General features: G+C 42.1%; 1 protein-coding gene across 2 annotated transcripts in view; it reads right to left on the reverse strand.

The window, feature by feature from the left end:
- Positions 1-17,893, reverse strand: part of SLF2 (SMC5-SMC6 complex localization factor 2) — a 31,576-nt gene extending 13,683 nt beyond the window's left edge. The window contains exons 1-9 of one of the 2 annotated variants that reach the window (XM_035329497.1): positions 17,694-17,893; positions 12,051-12,094; positions 10,844-11,547; positions 9,803-9,860; positions 7,133-8,283; positions 4,713-4,795; positions 3,675-3,788; positions 3,229-3,396; positions 1,303-1,405 (exon numbers count right to left, since the gene is read on the reverse strand). In XM_035329497.1, coding sequence (XP_035185388.1) covers positions 1,303-1,405; positions 3,229-3,396; positions 3,675-3,788; positions 4,713-4,795; positions 7,133-8,283; positions 9,803-9,860; positions 10,844-11,547; positions 12,051-12,094; positions 17,694-17,698 — 2,430 coding nt within the window. In that variant the 5' untranslated portion in view covers positions 17,699-17,893. Of the gene's footprint in view, positions 1-1,302; positions 1,406-3,228; positions 3,397-3,674; positions 3,789-4,712; positions 4,796-7,132; positions 8,284-9,802; positions 9,861-10,843; positions 11,548-12,050; positions 12,095-15,746; positions 15,923-17,693 lie in introns of those variants that run through there. The other variant, XM_035329496.1, reaches the window with a different exon arrangement.
- Positions 17,894-23,208: the final 5,315 nt, after the last annotated feature.

Consider the following 23,208-nt stretch of genomic DNA (forward strand, 5'->3'; position numbering starts at 1 on the left):
CATTTTTCTTAAAAAAAAAAAATGAAAATACAACTCTTCATTAAAATTTTAAAAAGCCGTAACAGAAAATAAATACCAAACTCTTAGTATAAACGCATAGTACATCATGGAGAACAGACTATTATGATTTCAAGCAGTACACACATTCTATGAATACTTTTAAAGTAATTATCCCCAGTGTCAGAAAAACTGCAATCCCATGTTGAAAGTCTGTTCTTCAGAAGGTACTAAGGATTAGGGGAATGGAAGTATAAGCTGTCTTTTTGGAACCCATTTGTATCCATGATCAAACTGAACTCCTTAATGAGGTGTGAGGGCAACTGAGAGTTGACCTCAACCTTTTCCAGTCACAGGTAAGCAGAACATAGGCAAGACTACACCGAAACAGTCAATTCTTAACTACAAAAATATGACGATGAAATAGACATCACATTCCCTAGCATTTCACCAGGCAAGCAAAACCTCCTCTTCTCCTCCCTTAAGTGCTGGACAGTTTTGTGCTCTGTAAACTGGCTCACACTTCCACCTTATCAAAAGAAGGTCAGAGCTCATAGAAGAGTGGAAGGCAGTACATTCCTAGCAGGAGAGAGAGAGAGATGGAAAACGAAAGTGTTTTTCTTTCGGCAAAAGCAGAAGGGGAGTCGACAGACACAGGCATCAATTTTGCAGGCAGTCCAGCTTTATTCTTCATTTCAGGCACAGTTAGAAAGCGGTAAGTAATAATGGAAGGAAGATAGAAAATTGGCATTTTTCTGAGTAACAGAACAATGCACATTCCCTGGGGACTTGGGTACTGGCAAAGACATCTAGAAAGAAGACAGCCACAACATTTCCTTTGAAAGCATCTCTACTTTTTTTCTTTCAGAGCCATAATGCACGTCGACTTTTTCAGAATAAAAATTCTGATAATGCACGTATTTAGATTTATAAGGTACATACTACAGCGTGTACTTTTTTTTGTGTGGAAGGAAATAAGATAAATATTTGCTTCTGATTTGGCCCACACTATTAACATCCCAAAGTATCTTCTCAGCTAGCATGTGCTGAGCCCTTTTCAGATGAAATAAGATGTATGAAGATGGACAGGAAGCTTTACAGCCACTCAGAAACTGTGGAGAAAAGCGTGGAAAAAGCGTTTTATCCCTAGTGACAAAGTATTGCAGACTGGAGAATAAATCAGAACTCAAAAAATTGCTAAACAAATGCAACAGATTCAGAAACTTGTACTGATTATTTCTGCAAGAGCTGGTTTCCAGGAAGAATATTCTGACAGAGTGTAACTGCAGAACAGCGTGGTCTTACCTGGAAAAGCCACTTCAGAATTGGTGTGGGACACAAGCTACAGCTGTAAGCAGAACTTAGAAAACCATGAAGAGCTAGAAAAAGCTGCTGTGTTACATCAGAACTGTAAGACAAAGATGGGGTAGGGGAAAAAAAGGAGAAAATCCATTAGGGGCTGAATCAACAGCTTCACAATTAAGTTTCACTATTAAGAAATTCCCCACCCCTCAGATCATCACCAACAGCAAACAAAGACCTGAACATCCAAAACAGATGTTATTCTTATACTTTTACCTACTATCAAATACTACAGTAATTAAACCCTATTCTTGACAAAAAAAAAATTAAACACTAAATTTAGAACAACTTTTCTTTTCCCCTCTAGAATGCCATACTATATGATTTGGAAGTATTTGTATTGTTAGAGGAAAACGGCTCCAAACAACCATGGATTTACACTATTGTATTCTGAGTCATTATTCCTATCTCCACAGATGGGCCGATGGGCTCTGTCAGAGCAGTGAATAAGACACCATATTTTATTATTTATTTTTGTTACTGACAATGACCTTTACAAGTCTTTTACAGGAAAAGAGAAAAAACATTTCAGATTTTTTGAATTATCTTTTTTTGAAGAAGAAGAATCTTTCATATAATCTAGAGGTAAAACAAAGCAAATAAAATCAAATGGTCTCATCTTGCTAGGCAAATTTGTGAGGTGCAGAAAGTAGCTGCTGGAAGAACATAAAATCTGTAAGATTTAGAAGTTAAGATCTTTTAGTTGAAATCTTCCTAAGCAAGTAACGTGTGCCATAAGCAGCTGAATTAATGATACCCAATTTACCATCTACCCCTGTTTAGGCTTCTCTGTTCTCAGTATCTACTAGAACAGGTAGTTCTGTTGTGAGCCTGTCTCCTAGCTTCTCCATACCCCATCCATCTACCTGTCTGACCAACGAAGCAGCTAGGAAGACATCCACGTCTCAGCTGGACAGCCAATATGTGCCAGCTGGATGGTTTCAGAACACCAAAGCAATTAAATCATAACTGCATTTTGCAAGGGACAATTCATTTAATTCTCATTCCTCCAGTCACTGATTTACAAGATATTTCTTAAAGCTTACATCCTTGTGACCTTCACACGTTAATAAAGAGGCCTGAAGCCAGAGGAGCTTATCACAAACCCAACTTCCTCAGGAAACAAGGAGAAACCACTCTTCCTCACAGCCATAACAGCATGTTTACAGTTCCCTTGGTTTCAGTGATACAAGTTCGGAGTAAAATACCAACTGAAATCAGTGGAATTACTTTTAGGATTTGCACTTGTGGATTAGAAATCCACATCTTTCTGTAGCCTGACAGCCTCATAAATACGGACCACAAATCTCCATCAGTTACGTAACAGTTGTGTCTGCGTGTGTATATAAACACTTTTAGCTCAGTGACTGCATCTAACAGATGTTGTAAACTGTAACTTCCTGCAACCCTGATTATGTGGAATCTTAAGTCCCAGGCCCATTCAGCACAGAAGTTTTTCAGCAGACATAACACAACATTAGAAAAAGGACCTCTGTGACCATCTATCTGGGATATGTAAGCTTTTCTTCATCCTAATATTTCAGTGCTGCACTCATCTTCCACAAATCTGTCAGATTATGAGCAATAGCCCAACGCAGTATAAATATTGAAAAGATCAGGACGCTTTTTTTCCCTTCTCCTGATTTAAGATGTGTTTTTTTTCAAAAATTTGAGGAGTAAAGGAAGAAGGTTCAAGTAACTGTTCACTGTTCTATAAAGCTAATCTGGAAAGCAGAACTCCAGGAAAAGAGTCAGTCTTGCCTACTAAGATAGAGTTCATTTGTACGTAAAGACACTATTTTATCTTAAAAACTTTTAGCACTTATGAAAATCCTACAAGTAAACACAGAGCGCAGAGGATATTCTTACCTAAGAAGGAGTTTTTCTATAGGATTTTGAGGGATGAAATAAAAATTTCTCAAGTCAAGGTCATGTTGACTGAAGATTTTCCCAGAGACTGTTAAATCAAATATGTCTTCTCCAGGGTGGTAGTCAGGTATGGCACGAGCTGTTACTGAGAATCTCTTTATAAATGCCCTACAAAAGTCAAAATTACTTCTATGAATTTCAAGGAGAGGCCATGTGCTGTTTGAGATAGTCATTTGCAGATGATGAACACATCAACTACATATGAAAGTAGAGGTAGGTTATAATACAGTATCATCTAAGAAAATCCACCCAACCCTAAAAGATAAAATGGTTCGCACTAGACAGATTAGCAGCAACTGATGGAATGAGAAAGAGATTAGGAAAAAAAAAAGGCTAGGAAAACTAAGCGAAGAACTAGGATTAATTGGTTTTGGAATAGGAAGGACCTGTGTTCTTCTGAGAGGTCTTCATCTCCCATGACATTCTCATCTTCTCTATCTGAAGAATCAGTTTCCTTTTCTTGTATGTTTTCTTGTAACCGTTTTTCTAGTTCATCTAATCTGAAATAACAGTAACAGCAAAACACATCATCACTGTGTAGTACCTATAACAGAGGGAAACAAAATTCAAGCTCCACAGCCCAGGGGCCAGCAGCCCACTAAGCATGGCAAAAGCATGCAAGACATCTGTGTAGACAAACAAGCATCTTTCTAAGCCAAGATACAAAGCTGATGTTTCCCAATGCCTAACGAATTTCCAACGGCACACTCAATCACTAGTTTGTTAGAGACAAAGACACTCAACCCAGCTGCTGACTCCATTTTTTGCAATTGCACAAAACTTTCTATCTCCTAGATTTTTATCTTTTTAAAGCTTAATACCAGTATTTTATTTGTTAAATACTATCAGTTTTAAAAGCATTCACTACTTTGTTGCTAGTCAGCTCATCGTTAACTAGGCTCAGATTCTTTAAAAAACGTAATATAATCACTGCTAATTGCCATTAATACACATACCACATTACACTTTTTACCTGAAAGATCTCTTCCAAGAGCACGTATTAGTTCTGAATTGTGTAACTACTTGGATACTGACAGTCTACACAAGTTTGGAAACCAAAACTGAGCTACAAATGACTTTGAAGGAGCTGGCGTAGTCAGTCTACATAAATACTCTTATTTCATGCCCGACTAGCAGCTGTTAGCTGGCTCAGTGACCTGCAACAACAGCATTAGTAAATTTAGTCCAGCTCTTGTGGGGCAGACAGATTAATCACAAACCACTCATTATTACTTGCAAGAAGCCTGTCATTCAGCTTCCAGAGTTAAGCCGTGCTGGTAGGTTCCATCAGACGTACGTTAGATGGTATCAGGAGGCTAAGCTTAGTGTGATGGTTCCCAAACCCCATCAGTTTGGGGAGATGAGGTAAATCTAAACATCACAACTTCATGCCACTTTTTTCAAAGCAGCTTTAAAAAACAAACCTTTTAGATTCTTCTTTCTCCTTCAAGAGATGTTCCAAGCTGTTCACATATGACACCTGGCTAACAACAGGAGTCTTAGAAAGCTGTAAATGGAATAGCAAGATATTTAAGAAATACCACAAACTATCAACTGATTCACTATTAGACAATAAATACGGTCACAATATTAACCTCTTCATATTTTAAAGATATTTTAGCTGAATATAAGAAATAATAACTAAAAAATAAAAATCAAAGGGGACCCTGTAAAGCTGGACAACTGTTTGGGTTTCTCAATTTCCTGATAGTTTTCTATAATTGCTAAATCTCTCTCAGTGATTAATTTAGAAATAATTATGCTTCACAATGGATCTGAACAGCAAAGCAAGCCTCTTGTTCTCTCCCTGGGGCCAACCTCCAGCTAACCTTCACGAACAGCATTAGCACCTGAAGCCTGCTACTTCACAGCTTTATTACTATCCACCAAGACCCTGGGAATCCCCACTCTCCTGCAGGAGACAAACTCCTAAAATGATTCAGCACATCTCTGTCACTTTCACCCTTGCCTAGAGATATCTTCCAAATGTAACAATCAGAGTATGTTTGTGGGGAAATTTTGAGAGTAAGTTGAAGCCCTCCTACCTTATTTTAGATCTGGTTAACATGCCCCAACCAAACAACTAAGGAATGAAGATTGCATTCCGGTTTGTGCATATGCCCCCTCTTACAAAAGAAAAGAAGAATGCTAGTACATGCAAGAACCATGCTCATGGAAATTTTGGGACAGTTCAATTATTTTGTCTCTGTTGGTCATTAGAAACATAAAACATAACATTAGAAACATAGAAACATAAGCCAAACGCTGTGGTCATATATGTGCCACAAAATTTTGATCTAGGCTGCATCTGTTTATCATTCTTAACCATTAATTACACAGCCATGTTGGTTCGGACTGTGGAATATGTATGTAACCACAAAAGCCCAATCTATAATGTGTTTGCATAATTAAAGGTAAGGACAGATAAAATAATTGTGGCTGTTCAACACTTTGCTACGGAAATACTTTTTAAAATAAATTCAGTCAGCAAAATAAACCATTTCAGAGATTTATAAATGGGAGAAGAGGACAGGGACCTGTATTTATATGGGCATTCTGCTAACAAGTGGTTTGTTTTCTGTCGTAGGAAACTGGTGGGCTGATCCCAGCCAGCAGCTAAGCACCACACAGCCTGTTCATTTCCCCCTCCCAGTGGTACCAGGGAGAAAATAGAGCAAAAGCAAGAAAATCGTGGAGCTATATAATGACAGTTCAGTAAGTGAAAAGAGAGTGAAGAAAAAAAAAAGTGACGCAAATAGCACTCGCTCACCACCTCCCCCAAGCAGACTGATACCCAGCTCCTCTCCAAGCAGTGGCTTTGTGGCTTCCTGCCAGAAGCTCTCCGCCACCTTTTGGTTTATTACTGAACATGACACGATGCAGCACTGGAAATATCCCCTTGGTCAGCTGTGCAAGCACTGTTCAGCAGTAGTCAAAAAACTAGTGCCTTAACAATGCTGTTTTAGCCACATATTCGAAGCACAAAGCACTGAAATACAGCCTGCTCTGCAGAAAATTAACTCCATCCCCACCAGGTCCACTTAAATACTGCCATCTCCAACCTGTATCTGCTTTGTAAGGAACGCTACACTAAGTCCTACTACAGGACTTCACTAACTAAACCATTCTTCTACAATAAACCTGCAAAACTAACAACTTTTTTTGACATGCTGTAATTGGCCAGATAGGTTAACTTTTAAAAATAAATCAATTCATCCCCATAATACCCTATACACTGGTAGCTGAATACTTCTTCATCCATCCCCTAGAAGTGGGGGTCATTCAGCTTTCTGAAATCCTTCCTAAAACACTTCAATTTCCATGAAATTCAACCTCACGGAAAATACCTCACACAAAGCAAGAACTCATACACAGATTTCTGACAAGTCACAAACTGTGACAAGGCCAGATTAGTGCAGTCCAGCACAGATCTCTCAATGGACAGATCCATTTCCTCTCACTACTTCAACTCATGAATACCTTACCTCATCAGGAAAATGAAAACTTTAGACCCCACACATCTTCTAAACATAACCTCTCCCCTTTTTCTTTAGGGGAAAAATGCAAAGACAGAACTCCTGAAAAAACACGGATGGGAATACAGCTCATGCAAGCCAGCTGCACGAACCATCTTTCAGCCATTCCAACGGCAAGAAGAATAAAAAACACACTTTGACTGATGACATTCCAACGTACAGCATAGGACCCTTAAGTAATAAGCTCAGTCACCAGTTTTGCAGGCAAATATTCTTAATGCATGAAAATTCAGTTAAAGGAAAAGGGTTATACCAAAACAGGCAACATAACCTGATACAATGGTTCTTTGTTTGGTTTAGCCACTTACATGAAGTTTCAGTAATGGAGCCACCGTGTCCTGAGAAAAACTGTCTGAACAGTCTCCTTCCAAGGCTTCCGTCTGTGACCTGGGAGTTGAAAACAGAATTTCTTGCAGTGTCATGAATGGTTCTTCATCATCATCATCATCGCCATCTAGAGAACGTCCCAAACTCTCATCTTCACTATCAAAGCTGCTTTTTGATTTTCCATTTGACTTGGACATCTCTGTACAGGTGCTTTCAACTTTTAACTCTTGCAAGAGTTGGGAAGATGCATGGTTGCTGTCCTCATACCCTCCTCGAAAAGGCAACAAACGGGGAAGCCCTTCACCAGTCTCTTCTGAGACTGTAAGTTTCCCAGAACCTTCCACCAAACAAAAATTGGAAGCATCTTCTGAACTATTTCCTTTTGGTTTTGAAAAAACGTTGCTGGGTTCAACATTATCAGCTCTATTGAGTATTTTTGGTCTTTTCCCATCTTGCTCCATCTTAGCATCTAATACCCAAGCTAAGCCAGCCGTGTGGTGTTGAGATTTCACAGCTTTTGTGAATACAGCTTCTCTTTGTGTTATGTGGTGTAGGGAAGGCAACGCAGTATTTTTCTCCTGAGAAGGAAGGGACTTTTCCAAGAAAAAGTGAGAGTTGGCCACCTGCAATTGATTCTCTTTGGTATCCACAAGAGAAGCTTGGTTATTTTCATTAGGACTCTGTGCAGAATATGATGACAAATCTACAGAGGAGCGATTATTTTTCTCATTTTCATTGCTTGAGACAAGGTATTCCTCTGAATAAGCAGAATCAGGTCCAGGTAGAGCAGAGACCTCCGTTAGCTCCAGAACACCACTAGAAAGAGGCTTTAAGCCAATGTTTTTAACAAAAGCTGACTTCCCATTTTTGCCTTTTTGAGATGACCTACTGAAAGTAGGGTCGATCAAACCCGTTACTTCAGAACCGTTTGCATCCACACTCTTCACAGCGCGTTTTCTTTTCCCAGGACAGCCTATTTGTTTGGATGGCCCAGAAGACGTCTTAGAGTGAAGGCAGGCTGATGGAACAGACTGGCTTTCCCACATTCTGGCAGCTTTCCTGGACGAGGTATCATCTCCAAATTCATTGAGAATATCATGTTTTAAAACCTGCTTTGCTTGGGTCGGGTCATCTATGAAAAATATTTAAGAAAAAGTAAACCACTGTTTTAAAAAACAAAGTCAAAACTGTAACAGTCTACCCTTTAAAAACAAGTAACTTACATTTTTACATGTACTATGACTGAAATTATTGACCAGGAAAAGCAATTCTGCTTGAACACCAAAGACCACAAGTAAGATTTACTCTACACTGTACTCTTAAGATTGTCATCTTAATGAACTTGAAAATTATATTAAATCTGTTTAATTTAAAAGCAGCTCAGCACCAACAGTAGAACGCTTCTGTACAATAGAATCAGTCTTTAGAAACGGCCAACAGGGCAGGCAGCAGCGCCTGGACGCCTCATGGCCAGTTACTTCTTGGACCTGATCTGGCTGAAAATTTCTCTTGCATCCTAACTCAGTCCTCAGCTGGATCAGGTCCTCGCACTGCTGGCTGAGTCCCAGCGCTAGCACAGTGGAATCACGGCAGCACAGTTTGACACGTTCACACAGGCACAGAACCACAACGCGGGAATCCTCTCCTTGGATTTTTTTATTTTTAGTTTTTAAAACAATCTTCCAGGCTTGGTCCAATAATGAGAGCATGGCTTTGAATGCAATTATTAGATCAAACAAGCTACGCTATGCAAGAAGCACAGCAAGACTTGATCCTACCTACGAATAATCTTGCCATTCCGTATTAGTGTTATATAGTGTAAAAAATGTAGAAGTTGGCATATCAAACCATTAGAACATTATTGTATAAAATTAATGCTCTGAAGCAAAGTTATCTTGCTGATCTTGTCTTTATCTTATTGATCTAGCTCAAACTTTCACGTTAGCTTTCTATAATGAGGTCTACTTACCATAGAGAAAATTATACAGTTTAAAAGGGCAAAAAAGTAACAAGAATACTGCCTAAATTTTACTGTTCTGTTTAATAAGAATGCTGTTGTGGTTGTTTTTTCTTGTTGCTGTTGTTATTTAAGCTGAAATTCAAATTTTGTCAGCCGCCACAGTAAAAATAGATTTTCCAAAATGCAAGATAAAGATAAAAATAATCAGGGATTAAGACAAAGATCACTTTTAATTAAGTGATTAACAATCTGTTTTTCACTAAATGATCCCAAGTCCCAAATTACTCGTCAAGCTTGCCGTGAATTAGAAATTACCTTGACTATACAACAGTAATAATTTTTGACAAGGAATTTAAGTAGATTTACTCCTTATAGCAAACTCATAACATATCTGAAAAGTATCTCAAATCTGCTTGCCCTATCTAGTTACAAACTACTTGTAACCACTGTCACTACTGTTCAAGCCTATGAAATTGTACAAAAACTGTCCCGGTCACCTGAATCACGCTACCAAAATAACCCTCTTTATGGAATAACCTTCACCTTCACTTTCCTTGCACATAACTGTCAGAATACATATCAAAAGCTGACAAACATGTTCTAACTACATACATGTAACAAAAAAACACATTTAAAGACATTAAGTGATAGACTTGATTGCTCAATTATAATTCAATATTATCAGCAGTACCTGAGACAGTCTCCCTTGAACCAGAATGTGTTGTTTTCCTTAAATGATATCCATTTTCCTAAAAACAAAAACGGAGAAGATAAAAAGTTAATTGCATACTTCTAAAAACAGGATGTTGAGGTCCTGAGCCAAGCATCAAGTCCAGCACAGGCTCAGTTCCACACACCCTCAGCAATATGATAATATACTTCATCTCAAGTCAAACTTGAAACACAGCTGCAAAGATCTCAACAAAAGGACTCTTCCCCCAAACCCTAATTTTAGGCTTTTCCTTCAGATTGTCCTCTACTTCTAAATCTCTCGACTTTCAGTAATTAGTGCCATTAGCCACTCGCCTCCCTGGGCTATCTGGTAACAGGCTAGCTAGCCTTCCCTAAGCAATCCATTAGGAACTGAAATGCCAAAATGACAGTAAGCACTGACAAGCAAATACAGGATGGGGCTAATGAGAAAAAAGGAAACAAGCTTAATAATCTTTTTCCGTTCATTCATAACATATTATGGAGGCACACAATGATCATCCCTTCAAGTAATTACCAACCCTCTAAAGGGCTATCTTGGTTAGTAAAAGAAAAAAATAATTAAAAGTGTAATGAAATATCACATACTTAACAGGATCACTTCCACCTCTACCCAAGTACATAAATCTGAACGGCTACTCGCTGCAACTTCTAACTAGTAGAGATATTTGCCCATCTGTTCCCTACACTACACTGTGGAGAAAAAGGGAAGATCATTTCTAGTAAGACACTTCTCCACAAAATAATTACCATTTAAATTGCATTGCATCTTCACGCTTGCATCCAAACCAACCCATCTCCCTTGCTTTTAAGCCAATGAATCTCCCATTTATTGAAAAATGGTTATGAAACAGCATACCCAAGCAAGAGCAGGCTTTTAGAGAGGACCAGCAAAAAAGAGCGTGAATTTTGTTACAACTCAAAAAGGCAGCACCAGAATTTCACTCTACATTAAAAAAAGACAAAGAAGGCATGCACAATGGTCACTGCTGTCAAGCCTTAACAACGCTTTTAAACACACCTGATGCGATACGCTTGTTCCTGAGAATGGCATTACAGGATGCGCCTTCGTTTGTTTGACTCTACGTTTCTTATGCTTTCTTTCTCTGTGCAGAGTTTCCAGCGCTAACCTCAATTTGGAGTCAGGTGGAGTGCATGGCAAGTTCGTGGGAAGCCCCAAGTTTTGACACAGCGACGTGTTGCCGTTATTTCTAGCACAGGCTTTTTGAGTATCAGCTTCTGGCAACGACACCCATTTGTCAGTGTCTGAACTGGTCTCTGCTAGATCCATACAATCAGTTTTCTGTTCCCAACTATTTCCACAAGACAATGGTGTTCTTGTTACACCCAGATACTTCTCATTTCTTCCCTGGTCTGTCTTGATACTTTTATCATTTTTGGCCAAGAGACATTTAGGAGAACCCGAGTTAACAAGGAGTTTTTGAACCACAACCCTTGGGTATATAGAATCCAGTGACTTGCGCACTCCATTGTTCTCCAGCATGTCTACATTGCCCCTTTTCTCCTTAATTCCTCTCCGAAAGGCATCTAACACAGGACTCGTGTTTGGTGTTTGGTCTGGCATCTTTTTTCTTTTAACCTTCTTTGCAGAAGATATTTTCTTCTCAAAACGTTCAGCACTTAAAACCGACAGTCCATTTCCTGCATCTTTTAGGTATGTCGTGTCTGAGGAGCACAACACACTTCTGTCTTTATGGCCAAGGTCTAAAAGAGTAAAGAAAACATCATCGTATCATAGAATCATTTAGGTTGGAAAAGACCTCTAAGAACATCTGGTCCAAGCTTAAGATGAACCATTCACAACCACAATACTGGAGAAAAAAATCGTTTTGACTATATTGCTTGGTATTTTACCTCTGTCTCACACAATCCAAAATTAATTTACTTAATCATTCAGCATTTGCTGGCACCACACAATTTATTTCATATCAAGTAAGAACTACATGATTTATGCCATGGCTGCAGTTGCTACAAACAATTTAGCTGAAGCATGAGAGAATAACTAACCAATAATTACATCATTATTTAGAGATAACTCATTTAAGTAGAAAATTAATTTTTCAATTACATTATCAGAAAACAATTAAATGTGCTCGTTTTGACATACATGGTAAGCTGTAGCCATTGCATCACTGCTCCAGTTTAGAATGAGTAAGCTATACTTCTGCACACTTCCATAATTATTATTAAATAGAAGATGTAATTACCTTGATTTAAAACTGGTTTGAAGAATTCTTTAATAGACTGGTTTCTGAAAAGAAAACAATCATTATCTTTTAAAAAGAACAATACTTCATTCTGCTCATCTAACGATGCCAACTTGGCAGTGCTCTCTCACACACCATTCTTTCACCAACCCTGTCAGTCTCACCTACCCCACCAGCTTAAACTAAGAGGGACTGACCTCAGCTGCGTCCAGTACTCACGGCGAGGCCTCCCCAGTGCCTTGTGTGATGGTACTAACAACCCCTCCGTCTCCACCGTCAGCACTTTTACCTGGTAACTCCTATGGTGAATTTTACTTTTTTTTTTTTTAAGGTCAGAATCACACTGGCTGATGTGTTGTTATTCTAAGGACAACAAATTAATTACCAATTCAACTTGGTATCCCCCAGAAACGTCGTCATCTGTTAGATCAAGGCACTGGATTTGTTCAAGAAGAAGACAGAGCCAACATGATGAAAGGCGAGCAGGAAGGTGGATGGAACAGGATTCTCCTCTTTCAGCACCCACAACCTAGATCAGCTCTCCATAGCTTCTGAATACAGCCTCAGTCCCTTAACACAGCCACAACCTTCCTTTCACCAGACAACATGCACATGTAAACTTCCTGTAAATACCTAAGCTACCAATTTCTAGTAAGCCTATAGAAAGAAGAATTATCAACTGAGAGACTTTTTCCTGAACAGTCTTACCAGGATCAAGCAGAGAGTTTCCATGAAACACCAAGTTCCACAGCAAAATCGCTCATTTAAGTTCAAGCTCTCACTCCACTGCACATAGAAAACAAATTCTAAAAAGCAGCATAAAGCTACACTACTTTCATAAAAATTGTACTAAAATTTCAGCCTGAGACAGCCTCTGGCATGAAAGGCAGCTTTACAGGCAGCCACCAAGCTACGGATGACTGAGAAGAGGGCGTTAGAGCAGTAGGCGGATGGCCTGATCAACACCAAACTCCTTCAGTGAATTTTTAATTGCAGTCAAGAACCACACAGACTTATTTGCATGTTGTTAAATTCAATGAGCTCCATAACTTTATTTCTTGCCCAAAATGTTTGGTGCTTTTGTCACCCATCTGGTGCCAGGCTAGGCTGCAAATTCCTCTCCGTGCTACTACCGGGCTTCTCAGCAGGAACTCCTGTCACGTCAGTGGCATCACATCCAGCACGCATTAAGGGCGTCCTCTGGTTTCCAGCAGAAACAGCCGTCTTATTTTTACATATGCACAACAAGATACAGAACAGCTTTGAATCAGAGGTATTTTTTCCTTGCAAAAATATGCGGGACTTGGAAGTGAGCAGGCATTTCCCATGAGAGAATGTTCACTTCTAAACGTGACCAGGCTGAGTAACACACAGTTTGAGTATTAAAATACTGGTCTGCGTGCAGAAACTACGAGCTTGCTACCTCCTCCTTCTTCCACATAGCATGGAAACTTCTGACAGTTTACGGCTACACCTATGCCTGCTTTGGAAGTTTCTCTGAGTTCCAAACAAGAGGCACTGGTGTGAGAAAACATGAAAAATACCTGTCTTAAGATGTTCTTGTATGTGTTACAGGCTTGCTGTGCCTTCCAAAACACTCAGAGCCATACTGCTCTCTGCCTAACAGTGACTACAGAGGATGAAAACACTTATTCCAGACTCATGTTTCCAGGCATCCCTACACTTCTGTGCTTCCACAGACTCGGTAACTCTTTCTGAAGTTGGAGCCAGAACTTGCTGCTCACTTGTTCACAGTAAACCTTCAGTTACAGCCCAGATTCCTTCCCCACACCTGAAAACGAACCAAAACCAAGCCCAAGCCCTCCTGTATCCTCTCGCTCCTTTCCGCAGCCACACTCCCTATCTCAGCTCTGTCCTTTCAGCTGTCCTGCACTCAAAACAAAGAGCTTTGTAACAACGATCCCATATTTTTACCACAACTACACAGAGCTTTGTATAACATAGCTGAAAACAGAGGCAACATTGATTAAACAGAAGAAGGGAGGTGTTAAAAATTTGACTGGATTAGTGGTCTTCGTGATCTGCCTTAGACTGCCCTTTTTTAAGTGTTCACCTCTCAACATTTTCTACTTTGCATTTGTCATTTGGTGCTTTCAAAGTGCAAGGGATAGGGACTGTCCAACTACATCCGAACAATAATTTCCTCCAGTGTCCCTCTGCGGCACCGCTGACAAGGAAGCGCACCAGAGACTTAAACACCACGGTGCTGGAGGGCAAGCGAGCATGTGCTGCAGCACAAGGAGGATCATGAGAAAGCATCAGGCTTCCCAACCTGCTTTTCGTATCTACGAAAACATGAAAAGAGCACGTGACTTCCTATGTGAGTAGGACCATAACGGGAGGATTTCCACTATCGTTTTAATAGAAGATCTAGTAATTTTTTTTAAATGAAGCATCTTGAGAAGTACTAGAGGTGACAGAACAGAGAAAAAAAAACAGAAGCTATGCACAAAACATCCCATTTTTTTTAAGACAACTGAAATGTAACAGACCACACATTTTTTCTCAGAGCAAAACGATTTTGAAATATTCACGAGCAGCAAAATCAGAACTCGTGCAGTAGTTTCACTTTCACAGGCAAATACCAGCACAGACAAGGAGCAGAACTTTTACTTCCTCCACAGGTCAGAGCTACCAAAACAGAGGCTCAACAGAAGCAAAATAAAGTGCTGCTAGCGGCATAGGAAAATTATGACTTGTCTTATACGACGAAGAGCAAAATTTATTTAATTTGTCGGCCTCTGAAAAACCTTACCAAGTCTATGGCAGAATTAGAATTTCCAGTAGATGGACAGGTTCGTCATGTCTAAAAACTCTCACTGCTCACCACTGCACTCACTGGAGACCTCAAGCTACAGGGCCATTAACAGTACTTCTCCAAAGGGACATTTACAAGCAGAACAGGCTGGAGAGCTGTATCAATGACAGCTGAAGTTCTTTCTTTACAGCCAAACTGCTGAAGCCTACAGCCAGGCTTGTCAATGCACAGATAGAAGATGGGTATACAAACAGGTGTGTGGGGAGCACACGTGTATTTTGAATGCTGAGCTGAAGATGTCAGTCAGAACATGGCCTGAAGTCTTCAGTGTCTTTGCTCAGTGTTGGGCTGCCTGCCTGCGGAAGAGCTGATGTGGGAAGGGGCCAAAGGAGGTCATCTAGTCCAACATCCCACTCAAGCTTGAAATTCTCAAAGGAGGGAGGCTCCACGAGCTCTCTGGACAACCTGCTCAAGCACTCACTCACCCTCACAGCAAAGGAGCCTCACAGAACACCCTGAGCTGGCAAGGACTCACAAGGACCACCAAGTCCAACTCCTGGCTCCACGTAGGCCCACCCAAAAATCACACCCTGGGTATGAGCATGACCCAAACACTCCTCGAGCTCGGGCAGCGACCAGAGAAGACAATGCCATGCCCACTGCCCTGGGAGGCCTGTCCCAGCGCCCTACCACCCTCTGTGTGCAGAACCTCCCGCTAACACCTTCTGCCCCAGCTCCCAGCAGCGCTGCCCCCCCCCTCACCACCTCAACACCCCTCCCTCGGGCTCTCCCCCTGCGGCCCCGCCTCTCCTGCCCCGAGGAGCCCAGAATCGGCCCAGGCCCTGCAGCCGTGGGTGCCCCTCCCGCGGCCCCCACACGCCCAGCCAGGCCTCGCTGCTTTCCCCCCCCGGCCCTACCTGCAATCTCGGGCTGCCTCCCTGCCCGCCGCCGCCAGCCTAAAATGGCGCCGGGACCTGGCGGCGGGCGAGCTCGGTGATGGCGGCGCCAGGCCCAGCGGCCGGGTCATGGCGCCGGGGGGCCCAGCACAGCACCGGGGCCGCCGCCCCCACAGGCCCCGCGCCTCAGACGGCTCTCGGGGGAGCTGGTGGGGGGGGGGGGGTGTAAACTCGGTCGCCGATTGGCTGAGCGCAGGAAGGGATCGCGCCTCCCATTGGTTCTTCGCCTTCGGGGCGGGACTCCGTGCCGCTCCCCGCTCGCTCATTGGAGGGCGCGCAGCCCCCGGCGCGAGGCGTTCCCGCCTCGGCTCCCCTCAGGGCCGAGGAGCGGGAGGGAGGCGGGCGGTGGCTCTGAGGGGCCGCCCTCACTCGGCCCCGCACGCAGGCTGGAAATGAGCTGTGTAATTAGTCTGTGAAAATTAGCAGTAGTTTCAACACATCCCCACAGCAGTAGCTGTAACGGTTAAAGCAGGCACCACACCGATACCACCTAGCTCCTGCCCTTGCTCTGCAGAATTAATGGGTAATAAACAGAGCGGTGTCTGTCCCAGTGCCCTGAAGGCTGTTTTGGGGCAGATTATGCTGAAAGTGGCTGGTTTTTGTAGTGCTCTGTCTAAGAGTGGAGGTGACCACAGCCTCTGGCTAGCTCTACTTGAGCGGAAACGTCCCCGCAGCTTTGAGGCAGGTCTGCAAAACACGAGGAACAGCAGCAGAACCGAGCGCCCAAGTCAAAACACAAGTCAAAATCGGAAGCGGCTGTTGGAGCATCTCAAGTGCCTGAGCGCCGCATGCTGAGCGCCCCAGCACTCCTTTCATCCCACCCCATCGCTCATTGCCCCTCCGTTTTTCAAAAGCTTTCAGTCATACAGTCCATCATCTTCAACCCATCCTCAGAAGAGTAAAACAAAAGCTTCCTGCCATCGCGTAACGTACGCTGCCGTCTCCTTGCTTTAGCCTGACCTGCACGTGCCCTCTTCAGCCGTGAGCTCTCTGCCATAGGGACCTCCGTGACCGTATCTTTGTAAGCAACACACCACGAGGAGATCCCACTATGTGACACCGTTCAAGATCTGCCATACACAACGGTACAAGCAATCCGTGGTCACGCTTGGTGAAACTCTCTCTAACAACAAATGAACAACAATTGGGTTTGCAGCCATATAGCTGCTTGCAAAATACTACAGTACGTATTTGAATCACTGTCTAATAAAGTGCCAAAGCAAAATTTCATGCCCAGTGCTGCCAACAAAGAATCCCAGAAATATTTTTCATGTCACATTGAGGAGGCACATAAATTAATTTAAACATTTTCTTTAGCTTTCAGTTTAATACTTTGACCCTGCAAATTGTTACTGACCTGGAGACAAAAAGTCACAAAAGATAACCAAAAAGTCAGATGTGGAATGTATATATGAGTTTACAGGAAGCAGAGACACCGAGCGGCTTCTGCAGAAAGACCAGTCCCAGCATCAGCGATGTCAAGGTGAAGCCGTTTCTCATAAGCAGCACACAACAAAGATACAAGGAGCAGCGTTAAATAATAACATCGCTTATATTAACTTGCTTATGGCAAGTATCTGAAATGCTCTAAGTGCAGAAGGTAGGGTATGATGGCACTCAGGACAGTAGGGGAAATAAGAATAAAGTTGAAACAGCTGTAGTGGTTTCAGTTCGACATCCCCAGCGTGGGAAACTTGCACACACACACACGCTGTTTAAGTTTATACATGCCCTTCAGCAGGCCTTAATTTCAAATAAATAGGCAACTGCACTTATTAGGCACAGAAGTATAGGTACAAGAAAGCAATAATAATAAACTACTTTTTAAACTAACCTTCCCTGACAGTTTGTGAGCACCTCACTGCTTATAATTCTCTCTGCCAAGTTAAGCAGAAGTTAGAAACTTACCTCATAGCCTTGCTTCACGTAAGTTGGAAATTCATTTGCCTCCTGTCCATTCCTTCTGTTGATGCTCATTTCTATTAGTTCTTCCCATAACACAGTCTGAATACCCACAAACATAACTCATCAGAAACCTTGAAAAGGTACAAATCTGAAAAACATGGCCAACTTCTACAAGTAGATTTGGAAATATAATGGGGGTATTATGTAAGTCAGCCTTTGCTATCAGTTTCATTTCATCCATTTTTTAATTGCCTTCCAGCATGACTCATGCCTTTTCTTTTTAAGCAACACCAGGAAGTATCCCAGAACGCTGTGTTCCCAACAGGGAAATGGGTTGCCCATGGAGTGGCTACACAACAACGATCAACTGTGATCTGGCCCCAGGCCATTAACATCTGAAACAGATCACTCACCCATGTGACACTCTAAATAGAGTTAAAAGCCCTGAACCCAAAAGGACACATCTGCTTTTGTCTAAGAGTTAAAAAAAAATAAAAATCAAAATAAAAATCAAAGCAGCATTTCTAGTCCGTGAACAATAATTACATTTAGACTCCAGAAAGCAGAGCTGAACTTCATAATTGTTCAATGTTGATTTAAATGCATCGGTACTTTCATCCTGTGTCAAACCTTCTAGAAAACCATCCATCACTGCAAAATTATAGCACTTTAACACAAGAAACACCAAATATTTCTGAAGTCTTGCAATGGTTGCTGAAACCATCCTGTAAAAAATTGTTTATTTCCTGAAGAGTTTCAGTCTGCATTTTGGTTTCGGAAACCACAGAGACAGTTTATACCTCATAGTTATTTGTAGAAAAAGAACATTGTTCCCTCCTCCTTGTCGATCCACTGTCCGTGGCTTTCCGGGCTGAAACACCTGCTGGAGGGACAGGAGAGACCTCTTTCAGACATGCACTCCAGTGGATGCCAGTATCTGGTTAATTTTGTTTTGTTAACTTTGCTTCATGTGAAAAGATGTAAAATATGTACTTCAAGGCAAGGGCATAGATGACCCAGGCCTTGAAAATACCTAAAGGATTAATAACTAAGAAACTATTTCATCAAGAGGACCATTTTGTAAGGAAAAATGCAACACGCACGCCCTTGAGTTTGTTGATAATCAACTTGTTAGAAAAAAATGGCTGAAAAACAATGATAAGAGTGTTATAATATGAACTATCCTCATTATAATATTAATAATCATGCCCCTAGGTTGAGAGACCCCAGCCCAAAAAGAGACCCATCCCCTCCAAGGATGCACAAAGCAACCTTGTCATGTCAGCAGGATGCTAAAATACAACCAATTAGAAGTTAGAAGGTTGAGCTAACATGCAAATGTACTGATAGGAGATTGTATAAAGTTGGGTGTTTAGGTGTGCCAGCTTAGTGGGAAGCCATCTGGTACCCAGACTTGAGCGGATCTGAAATAAACAATATCTTGATGTAGTGCATGGGCTGGCTTATTGCACGCCAGGTAACAAATCCAAACCTTTTATTGGACAACTTTTATTGGACAACACAACCACCAGCCCTGCCAACAACTGCAGGTCCTGCCTGTGTCAGGTTCACAAGAGGCTATAACCTGTGTTCAACCATTAACTCAGACTTCCTCTTCAAACAGCTTGTGTCAGGATTTGTGTCAATGGACAATTTGCAGCCCCCATCTAAATGATGGAGGAGGTGTTGTGGGTTGCAAAGTCACATAAAGGTAGCGTGTGACACATGAGGCATTGCACACGCATGGCCTTTTTGGGCCCTGAGTCTGCACCTCCTTTACAACATTACTGTTTCAAAGCTCCACACAAACAGGTGATATTTACCCTAATCACGTTGTCTGAAATTCCAGGCACCTTCTGTCTCGTTAATGTGTCTGTTCATTTCTACCTTGCTTTAGTACACCTGACCTCAAAGGCACAGCAAAGGGTAACTCATTTATAATCACAGTGTGCTACCTCAAGGGAATCAGAGTGAGAAGATCTCCTGAAGCAGCAGAGGACCATTAAATTCTCCTAGAACATTACGTACCAGAACAGAGGCAGGCAGCAGCAAAGAACACAAGCAGTGAGGCTGCAAAAGACTTCTCTAAGCAATTACCCAGAGTGATGGGTAATGGCAAAGAGAGGCATCTTATCTTCAGAAGCTTTCCCCCTTAGAGGTTAAGTGCTGCATATCAGGGAAAAGGCAATTTACAATCAAGTCTATGGAGAAGCAGATCAATCAATATCTGTTAGCATACCTTTTATTAAGCTACTATAATAAATTAATAACATGTAACTACTCAGACACTATTTTTTTTTTTATGGTTCACACATGGAGTCACTCATTTTTATCCAGGGGAAGGCTGACCACAGGTGTTTCCTCAGATATAGTGGGTCCTACTGAATTACCAGTGGCTTCTGGGTCAATGTTCAGAAAGCCCATTTGCTTCTGCAGATGCACATGTAATCCTGTAATCCTTGTCTGTGTTCAGCAGCCACACCTTGGATGTGGCCCAAGTTACACGAGTGTTGTTGATAGCATGTACGCCTCGTGCAGATCCATCTGACCACGTCCTAACTCATCAGTGCTTGTGGGTTCAGCAGGACCCCAGGCTCTGGAGTTTGTTGGTCTGGGAGACATTCACAGGCTGCCTCTCAGCATGTACTTCTCCTCTCTTCGGCTTCCTGCTTTCTGGTAAACACCCCTCCACCCACAGGTAGTTACGGAGCCTGTTCAAACACATGCAGAAGGGCTTTGTGACACGAGTGCTCCACGCATGCAGCAGGCTGTTCCTCCCAGACCCTCTTCCCACCAGTCACTATGAGCACTGCAGGTCACAGTTCGCAGTGCAGATTCCCAAATCCATCCCCAGGCCTGAGTTTTCTAGGACCTTGCTTACCCAGAACCACGAAGCCACAAAGCTCAGCATGCCACCACTTCAGCCCTTTTCTCTGGTAGCACAAATCACTATATTGCATGTTGGCAACCTAATGTTATGCTTGGGGTGGGGGAATTAACTGTTCAGTAGCCCAAATTCAAAGCTTCAAGTCCCTCATAGACATTTAAATAATCTCTCATACATGACGTGATGCATTTTCCTTCTTGTGAAGATCTGTGATTTATCCCATCATTTCCGTTACCCGCACACTAAGCATGTTTTCACGCTCTAATGCTCAGCTATCAGAAATTCACGCTGTACATCCCAGAGCTACATTCACTCACCACCATGCCCTACCACAGGTGTTGTGACAGTGTTGTTTGATGGCTGCATGTTAGTTTTTTACCTAGCTGCTTATCAGTCATGCTTTCCAGCTTCTCCTTACTTCAGCTAAACAGCAGTGAGCGTTCTTATCCTCCAAGCCTGGCTAGGATTACTTTGGTATACCCATAGAGCAGCTGCAGAGAGGGACGAGAAGCAAAGACCAACTCCATCTCAGCATCTATGCATATATCGTGTGGCACACATGAGGAAAGCTAGGAGGTAATAAAAAACAGGTGACAGATTTGAATGCGTATATGGCAAGGAATGGATAGAGAGGCAGGAAGTGTTTAGAAGATTCTCCTTGTGTTCCTCTACCCTAGGAGCACACAATGGAAAAAGGTTTTGGAAGTGGTGGAAGGGATAAAATCCGCACTCAGACAGAAGTGTTCTGATACAGGCAAACATTGCTCTTTGCACTACAAAAGGAAAGGAGACTGCTTAGCACTAGTTTTATTATGTGGGTTTTGTCCTTAAAAAATAAAATAAAGTGCTCATCCGTGGAAAGTGAGTAAAGATGTTTTCTTTAGGCTTAGGCTGGCTTCCTGTGACTTTAGCCTGTAGCTGAGCATACAGCTAGAAGCATAGCTGCAGCACATGCGACATGTCTGAGCTAAGCCTGTGTAAGTCGTCACACTGCTATTATTCTTTCCTGGGCACCTACAGACCTGGCTTCACTTCCCTTCACCTGCTCTGCTCCCTTCACCACCAATCTGATACGTGGTTTCAGCACTGCCACTGAACTCTATAATAGAGTTCAGATACAGACTGGCATTTCTTCCATCTTTCTGGAGGATCTCTCCCCTTCCCACTAAGTCTCAGAATCTAATTCCAGGAGCCAACTTACACCTGCTTTACCAAACAGACACTTATCCTGACACAGAGCTCTCTGGCCAGAAGACTGCATTTTAATTAGAGCGAACATCTGGAGAGAACATTTATGGTACCACAGCTTCAGCTGCCATAATAAGAAAATTCCCCACTCATTAAACTATCTTAACATTGTTAAGTATTGACTCTTCTTTTACAGCCTACGTCACCCAGGGAAAAGTTAAAGTTCCACCTATTTTGCTTCTCCAAACCCTAACTTCTAATTACCAGTGTCCTGTGCCTGGACTCACACTTCATAGGCGAGAGCCATACAACTACCTACACTAAATTCCCTTGTCATGAGCACTAGAAATAGCCCGGTTCACAGCTTAAGCAAATTAAAGTAAAAATGGAAAGCAATTTCACCCGCAGCTTCTTCAGCAGACATCTATCATGTTAACATTTGCCAAAGACAGTTCCTGTCCTTGCAGATACCTTTCCGTGGAGGCTCTCAAAGAAAAGCAGTGCTATGTTCTTGGTAAACATCCTATCTGCTGCTGATGCTTTCTGTGAAAAAATTAATCATTCTTGACACAAAGTTCAAATGATGCCAAAAATAGTGATGAGTGGCAATGCACTGCTAGCAGTCAAGGAAAAGGGGTTCTCCTTCAGCAGCTTTGTGTTTGTATGTTTGTTGTTTTTTTTTTCCCCACAGTGCTTTCAGCATAACGTGCAACAGAAATTAGATGATTCGTTCAGCTAATCAGAGTTACCAGGCCTCATTCCCTTCTTCGACTCACACGTTATGCTGCCCCTAACCTCTTAAAACTATTTTGTAAAGACTGAGGAAAAGCCCTGCATCAGCTTCAAGTGTTATTTTTCTTTTGCTGTGAGAGATCTAATGAAGTTGGGGCTACTTAGCCTCTGGAAAAATAATAATAATAATAATAATTAGAAAGCCCTTGCTGGGAAAAGACAATAAGAATCACAGCCTCCATCAGAAGTAAGTTGAGACAGGGCACTTGATGTCCAGTGAAAATGGGTGACACTTGAGTATATTGCAAATACAAGACATGCGACCAGTCAGTAAAACCCCTCAGCCTGCCTCACTGCTATTTTCACGAGTTCCCCGTGTCTGAACCGGGAAATGGCAGGCTGATATACAGAAATACACCTGGAGTACCAGCTGGCTTTCAGAAAATAAATATGATTGTTCTGGTGGAATGATTTAGTAAGCAGGCAAAGCCAAAATTCTGCTTGCACTTACAGCTTGCTTTTCTATTAATCTGGAGCCTCTCAGTTTTGTCACCGATACCAGCGTGTTAACAAGGTTTGTGGAACAGGTTGTGAAGGGGCTGCTTCCTCCACAGAGGCCCCGAGTGCCCTTACACCTACAGAAAGCTACGGATCATGACACACCACATCCATCTGCCTGTTCCAGGAAGGCTGGCGTTCAGACAGCAATGC

The sequence above is a fragment of the Oxyura jamaicensis genome, chromosome 6, assembly GCF_011077185.1.
Source record: "Oxyura jamaicensis isolate SHBP4307 breed ruddy duck chromosome 6, BPBGC_Ojam_1.0, whole genome shotgun sequence".
NCBI classification, from domain to species: Eukaryota; Metazoa; Chordata; class Aves; order Anseriformes; family Anatidae; genus Oxyura; species Oxyura jamaicensis.